The 27,271-nt window shown below is 37.1% G+C and overlaps 1 protein-coding gene across 2 annotated transcripts in view; it reads right to left on the bottom strand.

The window, feature by feature from the left end:
* Window positions 1-27,271, bottom strand: part of RNGTT (RNA guanylyltransferase and 5'-phosphatase) — a 189,613-nt gene that overhangs the window by 82,293 nt on the left and 80,049 nt on the right. For both annotated transcript variants that reach the window (XM_069851265.1, XM_069851266.1), the window contains exon 12: window positions 13,204-13,272. In XM_069851265.1, coding sequence (XP_069707366.1) covers window positions 13,204-13,272 — 69 coding nt within the window. The remainder of the gene's footprint in view (window positions 1-13,203; window positions 13,273-27,271) is intronic.

Raw genomic sequence — 27,271 nt, 5'->3', positions numbered from 1 at the left:
CTCTGTCACTTTTGCTCCTTTCCCTAGTTTTAAATGCTTCCTCTCCTTTACACCAAACATTTAACTGTTCATGTAGCTACGCTCTGAGCTGGCAAGCAGCTGGTGCAGAGAATCAGGGAAAGGGGTAAGTGACAGCTACCATTTTCAAAAACAAATGTTAACAGGTTTAGCAGCCTTTAACATTGCTACAAGCAATGATGGGGGAACAGAAAGAGTGGTTAAGTACAGCTTTTCCATAAAGAAATGTAGAATGTATTTAAAGGACAGAACTGCTCCTCATGGGGCCAGTTCACTGGCATCGTGAAGAGAACATCAAAATGCTTGATGTGAAGTAACTGGACAATTCTGGGAGAAGAAAGCAGAAAAACCTTAGCCTATTCACAGGCAGCTTTTTTTTTATGTCTGATATCCCTCTAAAAGGCTTTTCAACTTAGTTTCCCATGCACCCTTTTTGCTAATGCCATAAAAAGACAAGAATCCTTCCTTTTACCTCTGGAACATAAAGCTTAGCATCTCCATCACAACTGAAAATGACATAGGGAAAAAATATCATCATTGGTTCAAGCAAGAATCTGTGATGTTTGGAAGATACTTTACAAATCCCTCCCACCCCCAAAATACAGTAAGTTCATCATTCCAATGCAAATGTTACTAAAATGCAAAGACATAACAATGACCATGCTAGGATGAACCCTGAGACAATAAACTAGATTTCTGCAAAGCACCATCCTATTTGTGAAACAGCTTAATAGAATACTTCAAAAATTTTCTTAATAGTAGAGAGAGGAGAGGTAAAGAGACAGCAGGAGAGTGAATAAGTCTACCTGCTGTTGATCCAGCAGGTACTCCAAAAAGGATTAGGGACTCACATTGAGCTACATCTTTCTTGACACCAAGGACAGTAAGTACCATGATCATTTTATGAGAAGTCTTCTAAAAACATTTTCTGCTATATGCTGTGTCCTCAAGAGAAGGAGAACATGACTTTCAGAAACCAAAAGCATTTAATAAGCTATTTGTTGAATTGAAGTGATTCTAAAGCCTGGAGATAGAACATGAACCTTATAGTTAGCAGATAGGGAGTCAGTTGTAATGGTTTGGCAGAAAGAATTAGAAACAGAGTTCCAAGTGGAAAGCTAAGACATTGTGACTAAAATAAAGCTGGAACAGTGTTTGTGATGGAATTTCAGGGAGGATATTAGGTGAAGTCCCATTCCTCATTTACCAAAATACTAAAACCAGGTGGACTAGAATTTTAGTTGCATTAAACAGAGAATTCTAAGGCTTCTAGGCTCCTGGGAATATTTCTCCCTCAGTTTCTTATGTTTATTTGTATTTTCAACACATGAGGTTGGGAAAACTTCTAAAAAAATGGGTCTCAAAAGGGGTATCAGCTCAAGTCCTGACAATTGTTTATAACTATCACAAACAGACATAGTGCAGAATAATCTGCTCCAGGAAGGTAACACAAAGGATCAAAATTTCAGACTCAAACTCAGCTGGGGGGAAAAAGAGAGAGCATTTTAAAAAAAAATTAAAAAAAAACCAAAAAAACCCACAAAAAACCACGCTAGAACACTAAAAACTAATCAGAACAGAAGAATGGCATACAAAGGGAACAACAGTCACCCCTTCATTAGGAACAGAAAGTAGGCAATTTTTTCATAGGGGTGTCATAAGAACACTAAATGGTGTTTAACTCCCAGCATTCCTCCTGCCCAGCACCCTTTGTACAGGAGAGAACAGGACACACAGCAGAGTTCATCAACCAATACTGTTCCCCAGCTCCTTCTATTCAAGCACCTGGGGATCCTACCCACTTGTATTTAAGCACATGCAATCCCGCAGAAGAGAACTGTGACTATATGTGACTGCAGTCAGAAATTTTCAATGCAGGAGAAATGCAAAGGTTGCCCGCAGATATTGCCATAAGAGTTAATAAAGAAAGCCCCCTCTATGGATAGCTACAAAGATTTCCACATCTCAAAAGCATTCCTTTCATCCTAATAAAAAATGGCTTTTGTCATTTGCCCCTGGGCCAACAGCTGATTCTTAAACAGCGAGCTACATCGTGGCTTGATTTAAAATTTCACTGCCATTTAAAATTTCACTGCCATCCAAAATTCTGCTCCAGTACAAGGCAGACCTCACCATATAAAGCCATCAACTATACAACTGAAAACAATTTTCTAAAAGCAGTAAAGCTCTACTTTACTGCTTTACTAGCTGTAGGCTTTTTTAATTAACCATAATGTATACAAGCAGAGCAGTATATACCCAGTCAAAATGACACTGGAATATCTAATCTAGTAAGAAATATTATAAAAATCTCCTGCCTTCAGGATACTAAAAGTTTTAATAACTTTTTTTTCCCATTTCTTTTTCCTAGCCAGTCCAGTCACCATTAATGTTCCTAAGAAATTAATTCATGTATGTTTGCAATGAGACCCTGCAGAGTTTCAGAAGTAATGGAATAACACCCAACAAATTCAATAGAGGACAAAACCCTACTCCTTTTGAAGGCCTAGCAAAATATGAAAGCAATGTCATGGAAACAGAAGCTCTTTCCATGGTAACATCATCCCTAGTATGGCAGCTAACCACTCTAATTTCTAACTTGTTCCAAGACAAGGTATTAGTTTAGTTTCAGTTTTCATTTGGTATTTGTTCCATAACAATCCATATATCTAGCAGCTGTAAAGATTTATTAAAACCATTAATAGTCCACAAGCGTGCAGTATCAAGCCAAAGCTGAACAGAAGTGTATGGGCAAACTGATTAATTGTGATAAAGCAAGTCTGACTAACGCTGTCTTTTGGTAAAAGAGACTCATGGCAGCATGCAGGATAATTATGTTACAGCTGGTTTCCATTACGCTATCAGACTCCAACAATTGTCAGATGAGCAACAGTGTCTCACATGAAACACACAGAAGAAACTATAGAATGAAAAGGCACAAGTCGTAATTGCAGCTAAGCGATCCTTATTACTTGCCTCCATACAGCATTTTACATTTTTATCAGCCAACCCAGCAACCAACATTTGCAAACCCAGCTGAAGACTCTTACTAGCATTGTAGCTGCTCTCCACAGAGACAGACTAGCTTTGTGTATAGCAATCGGAGCCACAGGAATGATTTTCAATGAACAATTTTGACAAATTAGTTCCTGTTTATGAACTACCTGTACACAGCTTGTGATTCTGACAAAAACTACTACCTAAATTTATTCTATGACAATGCTTGTGAGTCTTTGATCTGATCACCAATGCTGTTTCACTTATCTGACTGTTCTAAGATACAAGGCACGTGGTGCTACAGGTCACTTCAATCCAAAAACTGAGTAAGGTCAGCAGTGCAAATGTGTAAAAAAACCCCACATTTTCTGTAATATTTTTGCAAGTAAAATACCAGCTCTTGCATGAACAGGTACAGCAAGCATAGAAAATAGAGCTTATCCCACAGAAGTCTTTTAAAAAGCGAACAAACATTCACAAAAATAGGCTACCTGGTACAATCACGTTCTTTTCTGGTTTGAATATTTTAATGAAATATAAAAAGGTTAAACCAAATCCTCTGACAACAACGAGGGCATCGTGACTGTGTTACCTAAGCTATCAGAAAAAAAAGATGTTTACCAACACCCCTCATGCGAAAAATTACACAGAAAGTCTTCAGTTTTGTTTGTACCAATAATCAATAGAAGGGAGAAGTATATTTTCTACAGTTTTGGTACATGGAAATAGTACAGTGTTCTGTATTTTAAAGTGTGCTGTTGATTCTCCTTAAAAGAATCAAACACATTCTCCCAATAGCATGCTAGTGCTCTGAAAAGTCTTCAAGATTTCAGAAACACAATTTGCCTGATATGGTCCACACATACGTGTTTATTCATCTAACAAAAAAGTCCCATTTTTAAAAAATATTCTATAAATGACACATAAAACAATAATGCTTGTACCTACTGTTCTTTCATATTTGGCCTTTGAGCCAGCTGTGTGAGGGGAGGGGGGAACCACCCCTCAAAAGCCAAACACATCTGAATTTGCTTTGCTTGAATTGACCTGATGCTAAGACTATTGCAAAGGGTTGTACTGCCTCAAAACTAGCCAGAATAAACCCCTGCCATTCTTTTCTCCAACTAAGCTTTCATTTTTTCCTCAACTTTGCTCACCATAAACATCTTGTAGAATAGATTTAGATAAAAAAGACAAAAGGAACAACTTTGAAACTCGTTAGCAACATAGCAAACTTTTTCACCTGTCCTGAGCTCATCCTATGACACTGTGATCAACTTAACATTCACTGTAAGTAGACTGTTTCCAAAACTACTTAAAATTACCTTTCATTGTTCTGTTGTTCGTTTTCCTTATTATCAGCAGAACATGCCATATTTTCCCTGAACAATGGCAACATCAATTCACAACGTGACAAGTCCCTAAGACACACATTTTAATTGCTCTCCTAAGTTAATAGCTCTCTCTAGAGATCTCTGTGTTACATAAAACATATGTTTTGTTCCAGTAGTTGGATGGATGTACAGATACGAGATCTTGGGAGTTCCAGTGATCAATGTTTGGAAACAAGCAACCTACTGTTTGTCAGTTCAAACTTGTCAGAACTTTCAGATATCATTTAGCAAGTGCACTAATTGCTTCTGCAATGAACAATTCAAAGTGCACAGAACATCTGCATTTTGGAAGTCCAGGATATTTCCAGCTAAGACTTCTAGTCATTTTCCCCTTTGAGAACAAAGCAGCAGGTATGTTGCAGTTGTACATTCCTCAGGAAAGCGTCTAGAGTAACATGGAGCAGAAGAGAATTTCACTTCAGTAACACAACTACCAGTATTAGGAGAAAATAAGCTTTCGTTTTAAGGAATATCTGCAGTAATTATGGAAGCAATTTTCATCTGTTTATCTCTGACTTCTACAGTTAAGCAATGAAGTCAGGTACTGGTCTTCTAACTGTACTTGGAAGAGTATAACCTGTATGATACAATCACATCTAAATTATTCAGCGTGCATGTCAGTGGAAGACAAAGGAACTTTCTTAAAAGCAATCAATAGCTTTCATATCAACTCAAGTCTTCCATTTTTAATCACACATTAATGGATTGGTTCACCATTTTGGGAACATCAAAAACTAGGAAAAGTGATGAATGGAACAAGGAGTACAATTGTAACTGAAACAAAAGTTACCGGCAGCCAAAACTGAGAACATAATTGTGTTCTGTTGTACCTCCTCAATACAGAACACCATCCCACAGGCACCCCTGAGCCTTGTTGTGCATACTGTGCTCTGCACAGTACAGTACATACCATTACTTTAAATGTATTGGCACCAAATACACACAGTGACTTCCAAATATTTATCTGCTAGCACCTGCCAGCAATTAAGAGATGTACTTTGTCAATCACAAAAATTAATTTACCCAATCGTGATACTGATCTTTCATTTTGAAGTTTACTATTTATAGTAACAGTAACCTAGTAAATATTTCAAATAATGAATAACAGTAGTAAAATAAACCATTCAACTTTTTAAAGAAAGTAAGCACTTTACATTAACTGTTTTGGCCATCCAAATACCACAAATCAAGTGTCTATACTGCTCTGAAAGCTCATCTGTTTTCACAGACCTTGGGTAAATATGCCGTCTTCGTGAAATACTGGATTACTGCTTATGCCAAAACAGCAGGATGAAGATCTGGCTAGATGTTCTGCCACATCCTGTTACAAACCACTATTTCTGCATTACTGCTATAAACATTTCATGAAGGATCTTCACGAAAACTTAGCGGTCTGTTGGCTGTCTTGTTCTAGCACACCCAGGGGAAAGTAAAAACAATTGCCACAATGTAGTTCTTCCAGATATTTTCCTAAATCTTTTCAGTTTGATAGAAAGAGCATAGATGAATCACACAAGGCATTCTGTTTATTGATAACTATTCTGAGATCTGAAGAAAAGGGTGTTGATAAAACACCTCCCACTATACCTTCCAGTTTCCAAGTCATTCCTGACCCAGCAACTTCTCAGTCCTGAAAAGACTGCTGTAAAATTCAGGATAAGCAGGAACACTGCCATCGAGACATCTGACCACTGCCTATGTTAAAGATTAAGAGCTCAATCAACTACTCGGATGACTCAGTGAAGAGTTTTCACTGATTCACAGATGAACCTCCCCTAGACTTCCCTAATCAGCCATCAAAGAGGTATGTTTATCAAAGCTGATCCACCGCATGTATAAATCAACCCAATTTGTGCTTAAAAGCAGGTGTGTTTTGCAGAAGTTGAACAATTGCTGATTATCCTGAATATCACATTTACAGTATATTTTCCTATTTCTTTTAGCTATAAAGCATATGCAATTTGACGTAGCTGGAAGCATGGCTATCCTGAATATCACATTTACAGTATATTTTCCTATTTCTTTTAGCTATAAAGCATATGCAATTTGACGTAGCTGGAAGCATGGCAGCAAGTTCACTCAACAAGCCCTTGGCATATAGCTTTGAAACAAAGAAGCTATGCAGAAGTCACATTTGAAAGGATACGGCGATTCTGCCTACAAACTTTATCTTCATTTTCCCAACATTTCAAACATTAGTATCCAGAAAAAGCATTTTTTTCTTTTCCTAAGCAACATGTACCCAGACACCACCCTACTAATGTCAACTGGCAATCCTGAGGATGACTAGAACACAAAGTAAAACTTCACAAAGATCTTTCCTGCCTAATGTTGTTGGCAGGCATGATGAATAAAACGCACAACAAAGGTTCAAGAACCTATTCAGATAGCTCCTATAACTGCAGTTCAATGCCTGAGAAATCAGAGAACACCACATGGTATAGGTCAAAAGCAAACAAATGAGATAAACCAATAAGAACTAACACTTTCCTCAGATTATCAAGCTCAAGGCATTGACACCTGTTCAGGCAGACATAAAAAGGAACTCAGGTTAAACAATTTTAGCAAATAGCACACACATTTGCATCTCTAAATGTACTAGAGGACCAACAACAGAAAATTTTAACAGGGAAAACTTTTGCTACAGCATTACCTTACTATATTCAGAGCTAAAAATGACTCAGAACCTGCCCCCTCCTTTTGCCTACTTCCCCACCCCACCCCCCAAATGTGGACATTAGGAATTTGTACCTGTAAGAAATGTTCGAACTTCCTGAGGTGTCAATTATGTCATCTTCTTGGAAAGTAAGTGGAAAACACAAAAATCTACTATGTTCAAAAATCATGGCACTAAGAGTCTTACAATTCATTAAATAAGCTTTAACTAATCGAATTAGACCTTACTTACTGGTGCTTAAGTTAGCATTTTTGCTGTTACTTTTTCTTAATTTTCTAGTTTTCTAACATTCAAAAAAAAGATGGAAAACAAATCACTTCAGGACAGCAAAACCAAACTTGAATTGGTATAAAAATTTTACTTGCATCATCTCAGAAAAATTCTGAAAGAAATACTGTGCCGTACTAATAAATTTGAGTAAGTTCATAAAGCATATGATAGAATGGTATATTTGAGATATGACTAGCTATTTAAGAGATGAACTGCTAGGAACATCGCCATGGAAATTGAATATAACAACTATTCATAGGCAGAAAAGAGTTGTAAAGCTCGGTGGCATTTCAGGAGACTGACAGCAACTTCTCTGTTAAAAGAAAACCTACAACAGCACAAAAAATGTGCACTGACATGACAACAGCATCCTCTGACTAGTAACAGATGCAGCCATGAACATTCCTCTTGCAGAGGAAATCACATTTAGCAACGAGATATTCTAAAGAGACATGAGAGGTTTTAGTAGTGTGGGTCAAGGCAACAACTGAAAAAAATTTTTCTCGCCAGATTTTCTTCCCTTCTGCTGCAAACTCTAGAGAAAAAAATAAGGCAATCTTAACAACCACATTAAGGCATCAAGGTGCTGATCTCTTCTCCCTAGTATCCAGTAACAAGATGAGTGAGAATGGTTCAAAGCTGTGCCAGGGGAAGTTTAGACTGGACAGAACAGGCTGCCCAGGGAGGTGGTTGAGTCACCTTCCCTGGCGGTGTTTAAGGCACGGGTGGACGAGGTGCTAAGGGGCATGGTTTAGTGTTTGATAGGAATGGTTGGACTCAATGATCCGGTGGGTCTCTTCCAACCTGGTTATTCTATGATTCTATGATTAGGAAGTGGTTTTTTACTGGGAGGGTGGTGAAACAGTGGAACAGGCTTCCTAGAGAGGTGGTTTGCCCCAAGCCTGTCAGTTTTATAGGCACTTGGACAATGCTCTTAATAATATGCTTTAACTTTTGGTCTGCCCCGAGGCAGTCGCACAGTTGGGCTAAAAGGCTGTCATAGGTCCCTTCCAACTGAAATATTTTATTCTATTCCATTGCCTCCAAATCTTGTATTAATTACCACAAAATTAGAAAGCTAAATCAAAAAACTGATGTTATCGTACGACTCTTCCCAAGTTTTCACATACCAGCTTTGGTATTGAGACTATAGCTGAGCCTTTCTGAAGCCATTACCTGCTATTGCAATAGAAATATTTAATCATAACTGATGATGCCCCATCAAGGGTAAACATGGTGCCTGAGTTTCAGCAATATGCCAGCAACTGACTTGGCCCATGTTTCAAAATTCACAGAGGATTCAATAAAACGTATACAGTGGAAGAGGAGGCTTTCAAATGATATAGGATTACTTAGAAGAAACTAGCACTGTTTAATGAAACAAAATGCAGCCTTTTAGAGAACTTTTATTTGGTGGTATTTTTTGGTGATAGCTCAATTCAGTGTTAACTTCAGTGATTTTGGATGAACTTTTACAAAGTAAGAAAATAACATGGCCTAATATACAATGGGAAAAGCACAAATAATTAACAGGCAACCAAGCGTTTCAGATCACCACTAAGTCTGCCAAGGGAGGGGAAGGAAGATGTATTAAGAACTCATGCAATACTAGCCAGTAAGAAAAAACTATTAAGTATTAATTATTCACCTTTCATTTTGAAGGCTAAGCTTTTCGTTAGTATTCAGTATGCAGTGTTAATTAATTTAGCCATCCTGGAGAATAACATTTACCTTACAAGAACGGAGCTCATCAGCTGTCCTTCTTCCTTCCCCAGAAAAATCCCAAACCCACACAACTGGACTTTATTCCTCATCCCAAATAAGAGCATAGAGAAGTACCAAACAGAAATCAGCCTGAGCTTATGCAAAAACATCACAGAACTCAGGAGGCAAAAAGATGGAACAGAACAGAATAAATTCTGATACAAGCTTTCCACAGATGCTCAAACTGTCCTTAGGCCTCCCTAACTGATGGTGGCTAACGTAAGAAAATAATTCCTACATCCTTTTCCCAAGCAAGGGAAAATAATAATTCTAGCCAGCAAGAAAGTTGGTTAACAAGAGATTGCTAGCATAGAAATTAGACAGTCTGAGATATCTAGCAAAGGTATGATTTACAAGGCAGATAACAAAAGTAATTTCACTGATGAGTGGGCAGAGGTCAGAGAGCCGATTCTGTTATCAGGAGATAAGAGGCCATTTCTGAGATTTCCATTAAAAACGCACAGGCTGGCAAACTGCGAGCGTTCTAAAACAAATGTAAGAAGTTGCTCACTGTTTTGAAGTAACCTTTCATAAAAAACGGATTGAAAATTTCTGGTCTTTACACAAGCACTCAGAATCTGTGAATAAGGTGTTCGAGTTTTACTTGCAAACTAACTCAGTCATCGTCTGGGGCATGATCCCAGGGTGACATACCTGTCCATGAAGTTTCCTGCTGGCCTGTTTCACTCCTCCTAATTAGCACTTAGCTTCGGTCCCTGCTCTGCCAACCTGTTACATGCAGAGGGATCGGAAAGCTGATCAGATGGAATGGAGCTGCCTTAGCCATATGTGAGTTATATCAGAAGCATCTTAAATGGATAGAAAATGATGCAGGAAAAAGAAGCGTTAGGGAGAAGCAACAAAAAAAGGGAAATCAAAAAGAATGTGGGAAACAGGCTACTGGATAGAGATGAAAAGGAAAAGAGGAAAGGAAGAGTAAAAAGGGAAGAAGAGAAACAATAGTAAGAAAACATTGTTTTATATTTGTCTCTCACCATGGAGTTGTTAGAGAATGGTTCGTCAGTGCAGGGCATGGGGGGGCACTAGGAAGCACACATCACATCAAATCATCTACAAAGCAACCAGACTACAAATGAGGTAAAAACATCCATCACTTCCACTAAACACGCTCTTCTCAGGATCTACGAAAGCTTTTAGTTTGTGGAAAGGGAGGAAGGGGAAAGAAGGGAGGTCTCAGTCACTGCCTTTCAATTGTCATAGTGAAACTAAAGTGCTCGTACACCCTGGACAATAATCAATAGAAGTAACTCCGGTAACTGGTGAATTAGTTAGGAATAATAATGCTCAGTTAGCATGACCTTGCCAAATAAACTAACCTGCACAGGTAAAAAACAATCTCCCTGCTCATTAACATTGTTTCTAAACAATTTCTGCTTCAGTACAAGGAGCTTGCTATTCATAATAGGAGTTCAGGTAGGAAGACTAACAGAAGAAAATAAACCCTACTAAATATAACTGAAAGCTGAGATTCAGCAGTAAAACTTCTTCAAAAATCCCTTTTCATTAAAGCATACCGATATCTGAAAACTGAGCTAATTCACGGACACCTGATGCCAAATCTCTTCAAACCCAAAAGAAAAGTGAGAAAACCCAGAGCTCTTGGAGCCTAAAGGCATAATTTCTATGCACAAATCATTTCAGGTACTTTCATTTTCATTGTAAGAGAGAATTAAACCGAACTTGAAAACAACAAAATACTCTTTCTCCATTCGTGTCAACTCCCAGTATCAGTGTTGCCTATTGCTAGTGGGGGATGCATCCCCATACTCAGGTTCAGACATCTGTGTCTAAGAGGAACACCTCTGAGTAAATGGAAAAAAACCCAAACAAACACAAAGACTTTCAATCACACTGAAACAATAAGTCCAACACTATTTATACTAAACAATTAGTTAGCTTCTGCATTCTACTTTAACTATTAAAAGTATGGGAAGTGTGGGTGCTTTGCCACCAAATACTTCCTGTCTGTAAATAGCTGTATTCCATTCATCCTCCTCTGCTGCCGCTTTATCTTTCTTTGAGATTTTGCTCAAATTCCTGTCTACTTTTTTTCCTTCTCCTCAAAACACACATGACACTTTGGAGACCCCAAAGGAGGCTCTTAAATTTCCCTCATCTTCTAGAACTCAGCATAATATCTGTCTCTTTTTCTGCAAGATCAAATATGTCGATAAAAACAGTTGTTAAGAATTGTTTTCTTCTGAATATGCTATGATTTCTTCACGTGAGACAAACTTTTATAAAGGTCTATAAGGCTCACAATGATCAAAATTCACGCCTCTACCCCAATTAACAAGAGGTATCTTTCTACATAAAAAGATGTAATACATTATACATGTAACCGCAACTAGAATACAAAAAGAAAAATTATTTCAGTTATTATTCTCAAGGGATCATTCATGCATTGTTATACTATGTTGCTCTTGCATTGTCTAATCATTTACACCCTCTGTAACACATAAAATAAAAAAGCAGTATCAACTATATCAGCTTTACCCTTTTCAGTTAATAAGCTTTAATACTTATTTCCAAATTAATAGGTCTACAATAAGTTCTTTTGCTCTTTAATGTATTACTTAAATTTTCCAACTACAAAAGCCATTGGGAAAGCTGCAGAATGCTTGATCCAGTAAAATCAGCTTAAGAACAGATGCAAAAAACTAACATTCCATAAATCCAGAAATAATACTGAATTATTGTTATGAATAATATTGAGCATTAAAATAGACTAAACAAATAAATGCCATATTTTAAAGATGAAAAAACTTCAAAAGCATTTTTGCAAGAAAACTAGGGTTTTGTTGGCTTATAAATTTCTCAGTATGCTACATCAGTAACCACAACTTCTAGAAACACAAAACATATCCGATATTAATTCTCTGTAACAACAGCAGTGAGAAACATTCCTGCGTAATTTCATTTCAAGTAGAAAAGGTAATTTCAAGTTTAGCTGGAGTAACTCTGCATAGCTTAACCTCTAATATTCAGGAAAGTACTTCTGAGAAGCCTTTACAATTGCTTTAGATTTTAACAATATTTCAAGACATCAGGATTCCTTATGAAAGCATGAATTTCCTTTACCCTCGTAGTTTTGCTTTGAATTGGAAATAGCTATATACTTATAAATAAAATGTAATAAAAAAAAGAGTTATGTGGTCAAATTGCTCAGTTAGTTTGCTGTCAGCTGATGTAGAGCTTGCAGTACAGAAGAGAGGTTATTTCCTGTTTCCAGATGGGAGTGTCATCGCCCTTGCTAAGATCTACAGTATAGGAAGTGGAGAAGAAGAAAATATTTTATCTGGTAAGACAAATAAAAATGTTTTCTGTGAATAACTGTAAGGGTAGCAATATCTGTCAAATTTGAAATAATCAAAACAAAGTCCCTGTTTTACAAGCTAAGAAAAAAGTCAACATGGATGATGTTACAGTCGCTATCTATGCCAAGATACAACATGCATGGCAGTGTATCCATTGTATCAGAGTCAACAGGAGCAGTAAAATGGATGAGGCCATGCTACCAACTTCCTTTAAAACCACCCTTCCTGCCTGAGAACCACTTACAGTACTTTTGCTGGCTGTCTGCAGTTCTTCTAGTGACTTCTCCCCACCTCCCAGTCATATTCCTTTACAAAGGCTGACACGGTTCAAGAATGCATCACACTTTAAACAACATGAGTCACAAATTTTACTAAAATTTTAATCTCTGAATATCCTTGAGAGAGAAAAATAATTCAAGAGCTCAAATCAATGGCTGAAAGACTCACAGAACTCATCCAGTCAGAAAAAATCCTTCCTTATTTAGCAGCACATCCTAGTACACATGTGAAAAAAAAAAAGTAAGCCAATTCCTTAAAACTACCACCATGGATTAATCCAAAGTCACACATACTACAAATTAGATTGCAACCAGTTGAATTTTAAGTAGTCCAAGGAACTGGAAAAATCAGAACCAACACTGCAAAGTAATCCTGACCGAAACGAAGATGAGAGGATGAGTGGGCACGGAGGGCGAGAATTTCATTTGAAAGTGAAGGGAGAAAAATCCATTTTTACGCTACTTACTCCTGTAGGCTGAAATATCAGTCCATCTACTTCATGGCTAACTTCTCTGGCAAAGCTTCCTTCCAGGAGCTGTAGAAAAAAAGGAAAAGAAATCTTTTTTCCATGGAGAAATATTTCACTTAGAATATTGCACATTAGAGCAGAGTATATGCTACTACTGCAATCATTTGCTACTAAACTGCTTATTTACGGTTTAATGTTAGAACCTGGGAAACGTCAACATAGAAAGCTTCAGCAAATTAGCAGTTTTTATAAAGAGCACTCAAGGCTGAAACAAGTTTCAGGGAAGTGAACCTTTCAGTTCTATTAAAGGAAAAATGCCTTGTTCCAAAAAGAAATACTGAGAAATCAAGATGATCCTATACACTAAAAGATGAAGAAATATCAGTTCTGAAACAGAACACTATAGTAATTTGTGGTCAAATTAAAAAACAAACTTGCCACTTTGATATGAAAGCAGCATTTACTATAGATTGAAACTATGTACTGAAAAATATTTCAGAGCATCATTTAAAATTTCTATTTGGCAGACTCCCTACCTAGGGCACAACCTCGTAACACAGCATCACTGCTGCAAAACAATTGTCTGAATTAATTTGTAGCTTGAACATTCTGTTTTATATTCTCAAAGATGATGAATTCCATATGGAGGTGAATTTACCAGAGAAAAAGCATCTAACTGAACAAATTAATGACACCAGCTAGTCGACAGTTATGAGAATTGATGATAAACTTTCATTTTAAATTATGACTTGTGTAAGGAAAAACAAGTAACCAATGAGAACTACAACTGACAGGTAACAGCAGAAGTTAGGAGAATTATCAAAACACCTCTTCATTCATTTTAACTTATGTTTTACTGTAGAGATTAATCTGTCCTGAAATTGTAGGTGCTTTCAGTAATACTTGATAAAAAAACCTTGGCAATTAAGGTACCTCATGGTCATAAAACATAATAAATACAGACCTCAGTAAATCACAGTCAGTTTTAAATGCAACATTTTGGCTTCAACTGTTACTTTCATACTATCTCCTTTCTATAGCTCAACTTCACTCAATGATCTACTGACTAAATTATTCAAATGAAGTCAATAAAGGGCAAAGACATGAAAGGAGTTGAGAACTAACATTCATGTCTTATTGTGGGCTGTATAACTCAAAGTAATGCACTTATATGTTTCACGGATCAAAATCACGCACTGTTTAACCTGTAGCTCTCTCCACTCCAGTCTACATGTACACACAGAAAACTACACTAAAGCCTTATTATAATTTCATAAATGGGGAGGAAAACAAATTCAAAATTTACCATTTCAAAAACACATTCTGATATTCCTTTTCATTCACTGCTTCATCAGCATTTTAAAATCCCTCTTAGCAACCTGACACCCAGCTTCAGATTTGAACTCTTCTCGTTTTGGAGGGCCACAGTATTCTCGCTATGACATCTCCTCCCAAGTGTCAATTGCGTATCAAACACAAAAGGATTTTTAAATGAAATCAAGTCTTAACAGATAACTAAACTTCTTTGTACTCCCAGTTATTTTGCTTTCTTTCTCAGTTATGCTGCTTTCATTCTCATTAGGTCAATTACAAGTATTAGAATGATAAGGCTCTAGAAAGGAGTGTTTACTAGAAAGGATTAGTTGTTGCGGAGGGAGAACTGAGAAGGAGGGAATGGAGATTTTTCTCTGATCTTCGCATACACATTTTCTTGATAATTAAATTGCGAGAGGTTGTGTCTGAACACCGAAAACTGCAGAAAGTTTGGAATGACAGGAGAATGAGCAGAAAAGGAATATAAGCAAGTATTTCTGACACTAAAAAACAGCTGATATAAGGTTTTATGTTTATGGACTTAGAATGCAGATATCATGGTTCATCTTTGAAAAAATGATGTTCGACGTTCCACACGTTAAAATTTCTAATTAACTTGAACAGTACAGTCTTTTTTAATAGGCGCTATGATAAATGGCACACCTGCTTGACTGGGATGACTGCCAGGGATCAGATAAAATGCAATGCATCTCAATGACACTTCATAAAAGATGGGTAAATGATGCATGCGAGCCAATTCTTCTGGCATGCTATTCTTTGCAGCCTCGTGCCACCTATTTCCACCTGTGAAACCCTTTGTTCACTTCATGCAGGTTCCGGCTTCCCCATGAATGCTGCAATAAGCCACATACTTGTACTACAGTTTATTATTTAGAACTCATCCTTTCTTACTTTAGACTTAAATCAAATTAAAAATTATTGCTACATCTAATAATATTCCTCTAATGAACAGAATGGTAGAATCATAGAATAGTTTGGGTTGGAAGGGACCTTAAAGATCATCTAGTTCCAACCCCCAGATCATCTGATTGCATGGAGTAAGTAAAGGTGTAGGACAAGCAACAGGATTTTTCCTCGCTCTTTAACCTCTGAGCTGAGGAGCCTCAGTGTGTCACAAAAAGCAGCACTAATAACACACTGTAGTTGATTTTGACAAAGTACTGGACTAGTCAGAAGTTCTTGAGAGAATAATTAAGAAATCACGCTTTGGAAATCTCTAGACTTATCATACAAGAAAACACTGAGCTCCTCCAGCAGGAAGAGGAGAAAATTTTGGTGAGTTCAGATTACACACAACACTAGGAGGTTTTTACTAATGTTTCTTTAATTCTGTGGCAAGCCATGTGATTCTGATGAGGTTTCAGATGTTATTTCATTCATAAAATATTAAATAAGTCTAGTAGGTACTACTGTAGCTTTTCTTTCCTTACTATAAAATAAAAACTCATAGAAACCCAACATGCTCTGACAGTTATGGAGATTCCAAAACATAATAATGTTCCTGCAAAGTCATATTTGCTTTCTACAAAGTAATTTGGCTAAGATCCTTCCACATTACTATTATCAATCTGCAATGTCACAATATGCAAACATTCCTAACCATTTTGCCCATATTTCCAATTCAAAATAGATGGTACTTTTTAGTCTAGTGAAACACTTAAGAGATACGGGGGGGGGGGGGGGGGGGGGAAATCCCTTTGCCTTTTATTATACAAGGCAAATCTCGAGTCCATTTTCCTTGTTTTTTCAATTTCAGAACTGCTACACGCTTCATTCAAGCTGAGCTACACCCACTCTGCCTGGACCAGTGCCCTAAGTGGTTTTCAGAGCCACCTTCAAACTACTGATCATCCACCTGGTCACTCCACGGCAAAACCTGTGAAAAGGAATAAACTTCACTCAGAAGCACGAGTTGCTACCAACTGAATTGTCAGTTAACTAGAATGTGAAACACCATCAGACACAAGCATAGTGTCATTCCTAACTTGAGTGAGCCAGCATCTTCCCTGGCTTAGATCTCAGCCCAACTCACAGGACAATCCATTCCTGAGGATCACAGCCCTCACCGTCAGACTACAAAGTAATTTTCACACCCTAACAACTGTCAGGTTTTACAGACATAGGCTCATAAATTTTTCCATATACAACATATAGATATAGACATAGATATATGTATGTATTTTATATGTATAATATGTAAATGTCTAAATATATCTTTATATATGTATAAACACATATATTCACAAATATATACACACTACATATTATATGTGTGTGTATATATATATATAGCCTTCAGAAAAAGATTCAGATGTTACCAGCACCAATAACCATCTCTTTTAAAAGGAAACAATTATTCTATCTCTTTCCTTGCACTTCCCTAAAAGAGCCTGACTATTCTGCTTTTAAAAAAAGGGTATCAGTCTTGTTTTATTTTCATATGAACGTTACATCTTGCTCACTAGTTCCTGTATTTTTCTACTTTTACATGACAACCTCCTCAATAGCTCTGTCTCATCTTAATCATCCAAATTCAATATAAAAATTCTTGACTTTAACACTGGTTACTGACATATTTAAAACATTCCAGAAAAAGGTTTACAACCAAAGTGGGAGGTACAAATGTTTTCAAACGTACAGTGATTTAACAACATTCAATAAAATATATCTGAATTTAATGTGTCTGCTACTAAGAGAAGTATTTTCATCATATTTTTCCTAACTCACAAGATAAAAAATACATCTCTTATTACATAGAGAAGTCTCTGAAGAAAGGATTTATGAATCACAAATCCAACTGAAGATCCATGTAACAAAACAGCATTTCTACTGGGTAGCCTCCCTGAATATAAGTTTAAAACAAAAACAAAACACAAATAAAAGAAAAAACCCAGCTTAACAAACCTATTTTGCCAAAAAAATCAGAACTGAAATCTGGATCTGCCTGTTATTGGTAGAAGAAAAATATATTGAGAATAACCTACAACAAAATATCTTCAGAAATCCTGTTTTTGAATGATATCAGAAATCCTCCAGAATTACTTCAATGTTAAACCCTGTTAAGCTAAAATAATGTAAAAATAGTTTGGCTCAGATGCATTCCAACTATCACGTTTCTTAAAATAATTCAATTAATCAGTAACAGGCAAAGACGGAGCAATCATCCAAACCACCAGCACCGTAAACTCGAGCTTCAAACACTACATTTTGAAAAGGAGGCCCCTTGGAAAATAATTAAAGATGCTGTTGGTGAGACAGCAGCTGCCTTCCAGATGATACACAGGCTACTGTGCGGTGCTTGATAATACTACCAAATGCAGCTGAAAGTCAGGTGAGGGAAGGTGGTCCCTCAAAGCTACGGTTGCAGTCTCTGCTCCTTGCTTCTCCCCCAAATCTTTCCAGTTTTCCCTGTTGTGCAGCATGATTTCTTTTTTTGGTTTGTTTTGTTTCTAGAAGTACAGAAGGTATTAAGAATTAAACAGCTGCTTTCAATTTCAAAGCAGAGAAGCATCAAATAGCATGTGAGTAACTATACCGGGGTGGAAAAGTTTCATATATTATTTAAAAATAAAATTCAAAATCTCAAACTTCCCACAAACAGAAGTTGGCTAATTCACATTTTAAGAGAAATAGAGCCCAAAACAAAGTGTTAAGAGAAGTTTTGATTTTGGTTTGTTGATTCAAACTACTACAAACATATGGTAAAACTTTCAAAACAGGTTTAGTGACTCGGGGTATTATGCAGCTTTGGGAATTACAGGAGCGCATACCTGCTGAAAAATGGAAAAAAAAGGAAAAAAATCAACTCAAACTGAATCCACTCAGACTTTTATCTTTTTCATACTTGAGATAGCATTCGCCTCACCTAGAGTTAGTATTTGAAGTAAAACAGCTGACCTAAACAAATCTAGTGTAAATTCACAGTGTGAGGGGAGATGGGAGAAGATCAAAGACATACGTCTGGCAGTTCCACTGCCTCCTCTTCCTTCTGTGCCCAAAAGCAGACATAGCCTGGATCACCAGTTCAGTCAACCTTCAGACTGCTGTGAGGATGAAACTTTCTCCTCTCGTGTATATTTAAATCTCTCTAGAAGTGATATGCTCAAGTGCCACGTAATTTATTGGAAAATTGTGCAGTCTCACATTACAGCAGGCTGTGCTGGAGATCCACAATCTTCATTAATTTGTTCCAATGAAGTACTGCAGGCACAATTGAAAAGTTAACGCTTATTTCTCAGCCATTTTTTTCTTCCTTCAACTTTTCTTCCTTGTTCCTCTATTTAGACACTGACTAAGACATCTCTTAAAGGTTTTTTGGGCAAAGAAACAAGACTCACATTTCAAATCTTTCACAAGGAAGCAGATGTATCTCTTCAAATATTTCAATGTCTCCTCTAAACTAGCAGTTATCACTTTTTTAAGCAACTGAAACCATCCCAGCTAGCTCGACAGACTATTCCAGAAGGGCTACGGCAGCAAGAAAAACTGCGCTCCCTGTTCTCCTCCACAGGAGACTCATTTCAAGGAGGTATCTGGATACACGAGGAAAGTATTTCACCAGCCAGTGACTCATTACAACTAGTTCCTTGACTCAAAGTGACTCCTTCCAAGTAACTGAAATCACAGCCCGTATCTCATGAGTCTGGCTTAACACATGGCCATACAAGTAAATATTTCTGCTTGTACCCTGTGATTCCAAGAGCTGTAACTAGCATTTCAACATTAACATTTACTTCCCTCATGAAAACACAAGCAATCCATCTCTCATTTATATGACTACATGTTTTCCCCCAAATCACCTATAAAAAACGTTGAAGACTATATTTTTAATAAATTAACATGACTTAACCTTTGCATGATTCTATTTCCTAGTAAAAATATGGTATGCTACCTTATGTCAAATAAATGAAGTAAAAATAGTATCAGTTGAAGTAATTCCTTACATCAGGGTAAAGTTTAATTCTATAATGCATCCTCAACTATGCATTGGGTTTCACTATATTTAAAGATTTTGAACTTTTGTTTGCTGGGAAACAAAAAGAAAGGAAATGCAGCATGTTAGCCAGGAGCACAATCAGAAAACCATGGTTTATACTCAATTTTCTTAATATACTAAAAGAAAAAAAAAAAAATCATGAAGTTACAGAAAATTTCCTTGCCCACGCTAATGGTCTAAAATATGCATAAAGGAAAAGAAGGATCAAAAACTGTGGAAAAGAAATTAAAAATTTAACTTCCTGAGATATAATTATTTAAAGAAATTTTACATGCTCATTAAGAACAAACATATATTGAAGAATAACAGCTACGTTTTCAGTAAACCAGTCAAATGATCTGCTTTGCCCTTACTGCATAAGGAACACAAAGTATAAACAACTCACTTGCTTATTACTTACAAAGAAATTTCATGCTCTTGGGCTGTAAAAATCAGTGTATAATTCAAATGGATGAAAGTCCTTTAAAATAAAATAATCTACGCTGAAACCTCAAATCCTAGCTTTCACACAGTCCACTCAAGATGGTAATTCAAGATAGAAACAGAGAAAAGCTGCAAATGTTATTTTGTCTGTATGAATACGTACATCTCAAAAGCACTTGATGTTAAGCAATAACTACTAAACAAGAAGTAAACTCCATAGGTTCATCTGTTTAACAAAATCACCACTGTTTTGAACTATGTAATCTGTGGCAACAGCTGAATCATACTGTGATTAAAATTATACCAAATGACAGCATAAAGACACATTGGGACTTTTCTCAGTTGATAAAATTTAAAAAAACATACTTTTTATAATATACTATTTTATGGAAAGCCTTTCAGTTTTTTAATTTACTAGAAGCTCTGAAACCAATGATACTGAAAGACCAAAAATAACCTCTTTGCCAAGTTAATCATACAGAACATTTTGGCTCAAAAGACATTAAAAACACCTAATTATCGCAATGCATTTGTTCTCTATAAGAATGAAAGCAGATAATGGCAGCAATGTGAGACTGATGTTCACTAATATGATCAAGAGACTAATTATTATCCGTGAATCATTTGTAGCATTCAAAACTTGATTAATGTCAGGTCAAGTTTAACATGTGATAGGTTTTATTAGTAATGCTCGGCTATCCCACAGCTTGTCAGTTGAAGCGAGTGCCATCTGTTAGTGCAGGAATAGCCAACAGCCACAACAAAAGCACAGTGGATACAACTGGTCACTGAAGTAGGTTTTAAGAAATCCAAACGAGCTCTATCCTAATAATTTTAAACATGCTACAACAGAATCCAGCACAAAAAGGCCCATTAAAAATAGGAAATTTGCAGCACAAAAAGTGAGTGTGCAAGTCAAGCTTTTCTCATTTTAAAGCTTGACCAAAGGAACGTTTGATATGACTGGATTTAGCTTCATAGACTGACCTGTCCCTAATAACAAAAAAATTCTTGCAAGGGGAATATGCACAGCTTCTTCTCTATATCCCTTCATGGCGTCTAGTAAAGCATCCCTGACAGAACGCACTGCTTTACTCTTTAAAGCATCACTCATGGTATTCAAGTACATATGGCCCTAACTAATGGCTCGTGTGGCAGAACACTGTTAGAAGACAATGAACCTGAAACTCATTCATATTTGACAAGAAAATGCTTACTGAGAGTCTCTCACTTGTTCTAATTACAGATAATGACAACAAGAAATGTTTTCACAGTAGGCTCACTTTTCAGTATTTCACAGCACTTTGTGGGTTGCCAGCTTTACCAGGGGTCACCTCTCCCACGTACAAGCCGTGCACAGCTCTTGGGGAAGGATAGGAACTCACCTGCTGTTGTAACAGCTCACTTGGGCACCTCCTCTGACCTCCACCAGCTCTGCACTATAACAATGGGAGCAGCAAGGCTGAACTAACTTGAAGAGGCAACAGACAGGTGTGTGCACAGAGAACGGAAGGTGACCTCATTCTGCCTGGGTTTGCTCCGGCACCTACATACTCTCCTCTGGTCTAAAACTAGTTAGAAGCTCAGCAGGAACACTGAAAGACACGTTTATTTACCTCACAGCTATCAGAGCCTTCTCAGATGTATTATAAATATGTTCTCTCTCTCTTGCGTTCTAAGCGGATGAAACTGAAAGGCTGTGGATTCAGGCTGTCACTGGCATAACCTGCAATCTGTACTTCAGCTTCGGGTGTTCTTTTTTCGGACTAAGAGCACGACGTGCAGGGCTCACAGACTCCTTGATATAAAAGGCAAGTACTTCGAGGACTCAATGCTAGTATTCCCGTAGACCATAAATTGCACCATAATTGAAAGAATTCTAGCATAGTCTCTTCCTCAACCATTTGCCCACATAATTTCATAGCCGATGACTGAGAAGGACTCAAACTACTTGTGCCTGGGTATGAGCATTCTAACTAGTGACCCCACTCTTCACTGATTAGTCTTTTACCAACAGAAGAGCAATTCTATAGGAAGATAACAGAAGTTCCTGTTTATATTCATGTGATAAGGAACAAGCAACACTTCCAAGCAAGAAAGCCAAAGACACTCTTCTGTTCCATCTGCAACCTGCTTCGTATCATGATTGAAGCACCTCTGAAATAAACAAGTTATTCTACACACAGGACTTGCAGAGCTTTCCCAGCTCCCTCCAGAACTGCTGCCAGATTTGCAAAGGAGTGCTAGTCTGCTTTTTCCAAGCAAAAGAAATCATATATATCATCTTCTGAAACCTGCTCCTTAAATCTTTCCTACTCTCCTCTAAAAGCTTTAAAGAAAAGCCATTTCCTGATACAGGATTACCTGGAAGTTTCAGTCGTCTGTGATAGGATGCAACATCCAATACTGAGAAGATGGGAGCTTGATTTCATTACCCAGTCATAAGGGAAAAAATGCTGTAGTGAACAACAATAAAATATATTGCAGATGTGATAGGGAACAAAGTTGGATGTTTCTATTATTTTTTAATTTCTTTTTGGTTTTGCAGTTAATTCATTAACTGCACTTCTCAAAGACGCTACTGACACTAGCTACATGCCCTGCTTCTTAATTATTTGGATAGAGATATTTCAGAAAAACATAGAGCATGCTGCAGTAAGAGCTCCACTGACTGAACTATCAGCAGTTTCTTGGTTCTGGGTGAGCAACTCCAAAGGCCAATGTGCCTAATATATTCAAAACAATGCCCAAGAATAACACCAGCACTATGAGTGTTAATGCTTAATTTGACAGCACGTGTGCATTCCTGAATTCGAAATAAGCATTAGGCATTTCTCACTGTCAATCTCTTTTCAAAAACACAATTGAGAAATTGACATCAATTAACTGTGATGTTTTCAAATGCTTCTTTCAAATAACAGAAATAGGCTGCTTCAAGAAACTTTAACTGATTTTTGTGATCGCTGTGAAATGGGAAGAAGATGGATTCCTTGATGCTGTGAGAGAATGCCTCTGCCAAACAGCAACAATATTTAATGACGAAACAGCAATATATTTCATAGTTTGGCCATTTAATTTACTGTGCTCTTGCCAGTTCTCTATTTCAACTTGTAAGGTACCTTCAGTTTTCTATTTCACGAAAGGGGCTTTGTCCGCATTGCTTTCCCCGTGCTGTCCTACCTAGCAGAGCACTCCTGCCTGAGACTAGAGACCTGCTGGAGCTGGAGGAGGTTTAATAGGTGCCACAAGCAAAATCTTTGACCAATTTAAAAATGGCCCACTATCTGTGGCATTTGTGAATGGGTGGCAGATACCCAGTGAAGTCTGCTACCCGATGTCCTCAACTGAGCAAGGTTCTCCCACTAATGTTTAGAAGCTCCCTAGTACACTGGGTTTGATCAAATGCAACATTCAAAAGTTCTTCTGATGTCAAAGGAAAAAATGACATACATCAAGTTGAGTGCAATGGGGCCAAATATATTTTAATCTGTTCTGTAAATGACCTTCCAGCATTACAAACTTGATAGTGTTTATCTGTAATCCAGCCGCTGTGTAAACTGCTACAACGTAATCCAGTCTCTGGTTGTCAAGAACATGGACAGGCCTGTTTTAATTAAATCAGATAATTAAGGGTCATGTTTTATTAAGCATTTACACTAAGATTCATCAACAAAGATAAATTTGTATATACAATAATTCAATTAGATATAAATATGATATTCAAGAATACAGTGCCTTCATACATTTGTGGTTACAATGCCTGATTCAAACTGGGCTCGTGTTTCACCGGGCATTGACATAGTGATTTTAACACAAAAATTAAGATTTAACATGACATTCTTGATGTTTAAAAACAATCTGATTCTTCTACTATGCAATGGCATTTGTGGTCTTTATTTGCTATAAAGCTGATATTAAAACTTGCTGCTGTAAAGTCATAATATTAGAATATATTTATTATTTCTTGATTTTAAAGACAAAGATTAATTTTGTACAGTTTTTTTTTTTTGCAAACCTGAGCATATCACAAGAAAAGAAAGAACCAGCAGGGCTGTCTTATAATATTGTATCATAAAATTGCTTTAAATTTCACCTCCATCTTTAATATTTCCTTTGTGCTTTTATTCATTTTATCCAAATTAAGCGCAAGTCCCTTGAACGTCATTCCAATAGGAAAAGGCTGATGGCTTCCCTGCAGAGCTGTATTGCCAGGAGGCAGTTTGAAAAGACACAGGCTGTGAAGTGGCACAACGGACAATATTAAACAGTTGCCCCTCAATTAATGAGGGGAGTGACCCACTTAGTTACCACAGCTGAGTCCTCTAACTAATTCAGATGTTACCAAATATACCAATTCGATTGCCCATACTGGGGTACCAACTGGTAATTAGGTTCAAACAGATTTCCATTTTCTCTGTTTGGTAACACACCACAAAACTGGATGTAGAAAACACTCTTAAAGACATTTTTCCTACTTAGAAATGTATGTTATTTCTATTGCACACAATATAGAAGAAATGATTTTTTAAAAAAAGTTAGATTGTTTGAAGCCAATGTTAAAATGCTAAAAGCTAAAGCCAGCATGTACTGTTCTGATGCTTAAACTTACCATGTGCACTAAGTATAATGCTTCACCCATATGCCTTTATTCTTCCACTAGTTTATTTTTTTTCTTTCCCAGACTATAGTCAGGCAAGTCAGAATTTAATTACATATTACACATCTGAATTATTGTACATTAATTTAACTTGTACCACTAGCAATATCTAAGATGGGCCAGTCATTATAAAAACAATCCTTCATGGAAATAATTTGAGACTTTGTTTTAACTTCAAGACATCATTTTCTGAAAAATGTGAAATGTAACTAATGTGTGAATAATTTCTTAAACCAAAGCCAAAAAACTATTTCCCTTTTCCCATAACCAAATTATATTGTGCTGAAATATTATACTTGACCTCCAACATCATAAATAATAATAATCAAAAGCAAGTAGCCTAATCCTCTTTTGTTAACTCTAGGAAATGAGCACAAATTCTTGTTCATGAACTGGTCTCCTTGAGTGACTCCAGCAGCGGTAAATCTTAAGCACATGACAAAGTTTATTAAATCTTTTTGGTAAAAGGAATGGACTATAAACTTCATCTCAAACATGGAAGTTAAGTGTGAGGACTCTGAGCAACTGAGCAATGCCTGCCCTTGGAATAAACATCTCCATTGAAATTTCTGAACAGTAACGCAGAGCTGGGAAGGCTTAATCACAAAAGCATGACTCTGACGTAAGTGAAAACACCTCAGCAAGCAGAAGAAAAAAGCCACTGAAAGCATATATAGGGTCACAGACCAAGTCCACACAAGCCCAGCAGAAGAAGAAATCCTGGGATTCCTGTAACTCTTGGTGTCTATCCAAGGAATCATGAAGGTCAAGACTGAAAATATAGCAGACCAAAAAAGTATACTCCTTTTTTTACTGGGTATGTAATTTTTGAGATAAAGATTAACTGTTTAATAATTCTGTCAGATTCAGTGCGTTGTTCTGTATTTCTGACACCTGGAGGAGGTTAATGAAGAAGGCCTAAGCGCTGGTGACAAAACCGTAAGTTCCTGGGTTGTGCAATCTGCAGCAGACAAAACTGCAGCCTCCCTGCCCCACAGAAAGCAAAGGAACACCCAGAGGCAGCTGGACACACCACCAGCCTTGGCCTACAAAATCCCTGCTACCCTCATCATCCCACTGCCAGAAATTATGTTTACAGAACAGTATCCCTGTCATTCCAGTGCTGCAGCTGTCTGCATAAAACAGCTCCAGCTCAAGTACTGAATTTTAAGTGGTAGTAGCCTACATTCAACTCAAGAGCCCCAGTTTGGTTATCTATTTCATATTACAATTTACAAATCTCCCACTTGGTCTGGCTGGCTGTCCTTACCTTTAAAATACACGTGGCAAAATCATTTTTGAAAAATCAGGCTGAAATACTACATGCTGGGACACAGGACAACTGCCAAGTGAAGATTTCAAATTCTCGTATAAGCATCTTGCCATTTTCTTATTAGCTATTTGTTTACTGAAGTTCCTCAGGTCAACCATTATTTACATTTGCATGAAGTAAAGCACTCAAAAAAAAAAAAATCTGAGTGAAGGTAATCACCAGTGCAAAAGCATCTAAGGGTGGAATAAGGCAATACTGCTTTTACAACACTTGACTTCCCACTTTTGGGGAGATGGAATAAGATGAAGTACAGAAGAAATATACAAAATAAAGAAATAAAAGCAAACAGAAACAAAATGGTAGAGGGGAGATGGGTTAGAAGAGAAATAAAAGGAGACGAGATGATAAATAGGCCAAAAACCTGGAACAGAACAGATGGAGTGAAGACTATGGTGCAGGCCAGATACTGAAGAGTGACTGCCAACTCTGGGTCAGGAAATGCAGGATTGAAAGGTGAGCCGATTAAACTAGTCCTTGAGGCACAGAAAATAAAAACAAAAACAGAGGAAACAAGTCTTTTTGGCATTAAAAATCCTCCAGATGGAAACACTCCCCCTCCACATAGATGCGGAATTCAAAATCTCCAATAAACAGATAGATTATTTGACACTTCTGCTGCTGCCTCTGATGCCGTTGAATTCTCTCATCTTCTATCCTATAACTGTAAACCTTCTCCACATTTTTGTCTGTAGGCTACTTGGTGACATAAGACAGGGCTTTGTGGTCATTTGCAGTCAGCTTTGGATTAACAGCTCTCTCAGCAGGCACGGGTGACCTCTGTCTGTATATTCTGCCTTTTATCAGGGACCATTTTTTCAGGCCATGCAAATACTACCTCATAGCTGCCTCTGTTGCCTTCAAAGTACTTCACACCAACATCAGTGAGTCATGTACTTACACAATGTTCTCCATCATCACATGTCCACAGCCATTCAATTTTCCAATTGAATGGTAAACCACCATTTACCATAAATAGGTAAACCACCTCAACAGCAGCTCTACATTAACTGATACAAACTTTTAAACATTCCACCTTTTCTAACTACAACAGAAGTAGTTTCAAAAAATAAAAATCCAAATGTCAAGTAAACACAGAGAACAAAATAAGTCATCAGTCATTTTACAGACTTGACTGAAAACTTCCAAGAAGATCGCAGACCATTTAATCTTAAAGCAGAGATTACCCACCTTCATTCTAATCCCTCCTCCAGTACAAGCTGTCATTTTCAAATCAGATAATAGTCTAAGAGTTGACAAGTCATTGACATAGAGCACACTAGCATTTCAAAAAGGTTGTTCATTTGACCTTTGTCATTGTTTA

The sequence above is a fragment of the Phaenicophaeus curvirostris genome, chromosome 2 (genome assembly GCF_032191515.1).
Source record: "Phaenicophaeus curvirostris isolate KB17595 chromosome 2, BPBGC_Pcur_1.0, whole genome shotgun sequence".
NCBI classification, from domain to species: Eukaryota; Metazoa; Chordata; class Aves; order Cuculiformes; family Cuculidae; genus Phaenicophaeus; species Phaenicophaeus curvirostris.
Note: the sequence above shows the minus strand (reverse complement) of the source record. Positions and strands in the feature narration are given on the sequence as shown.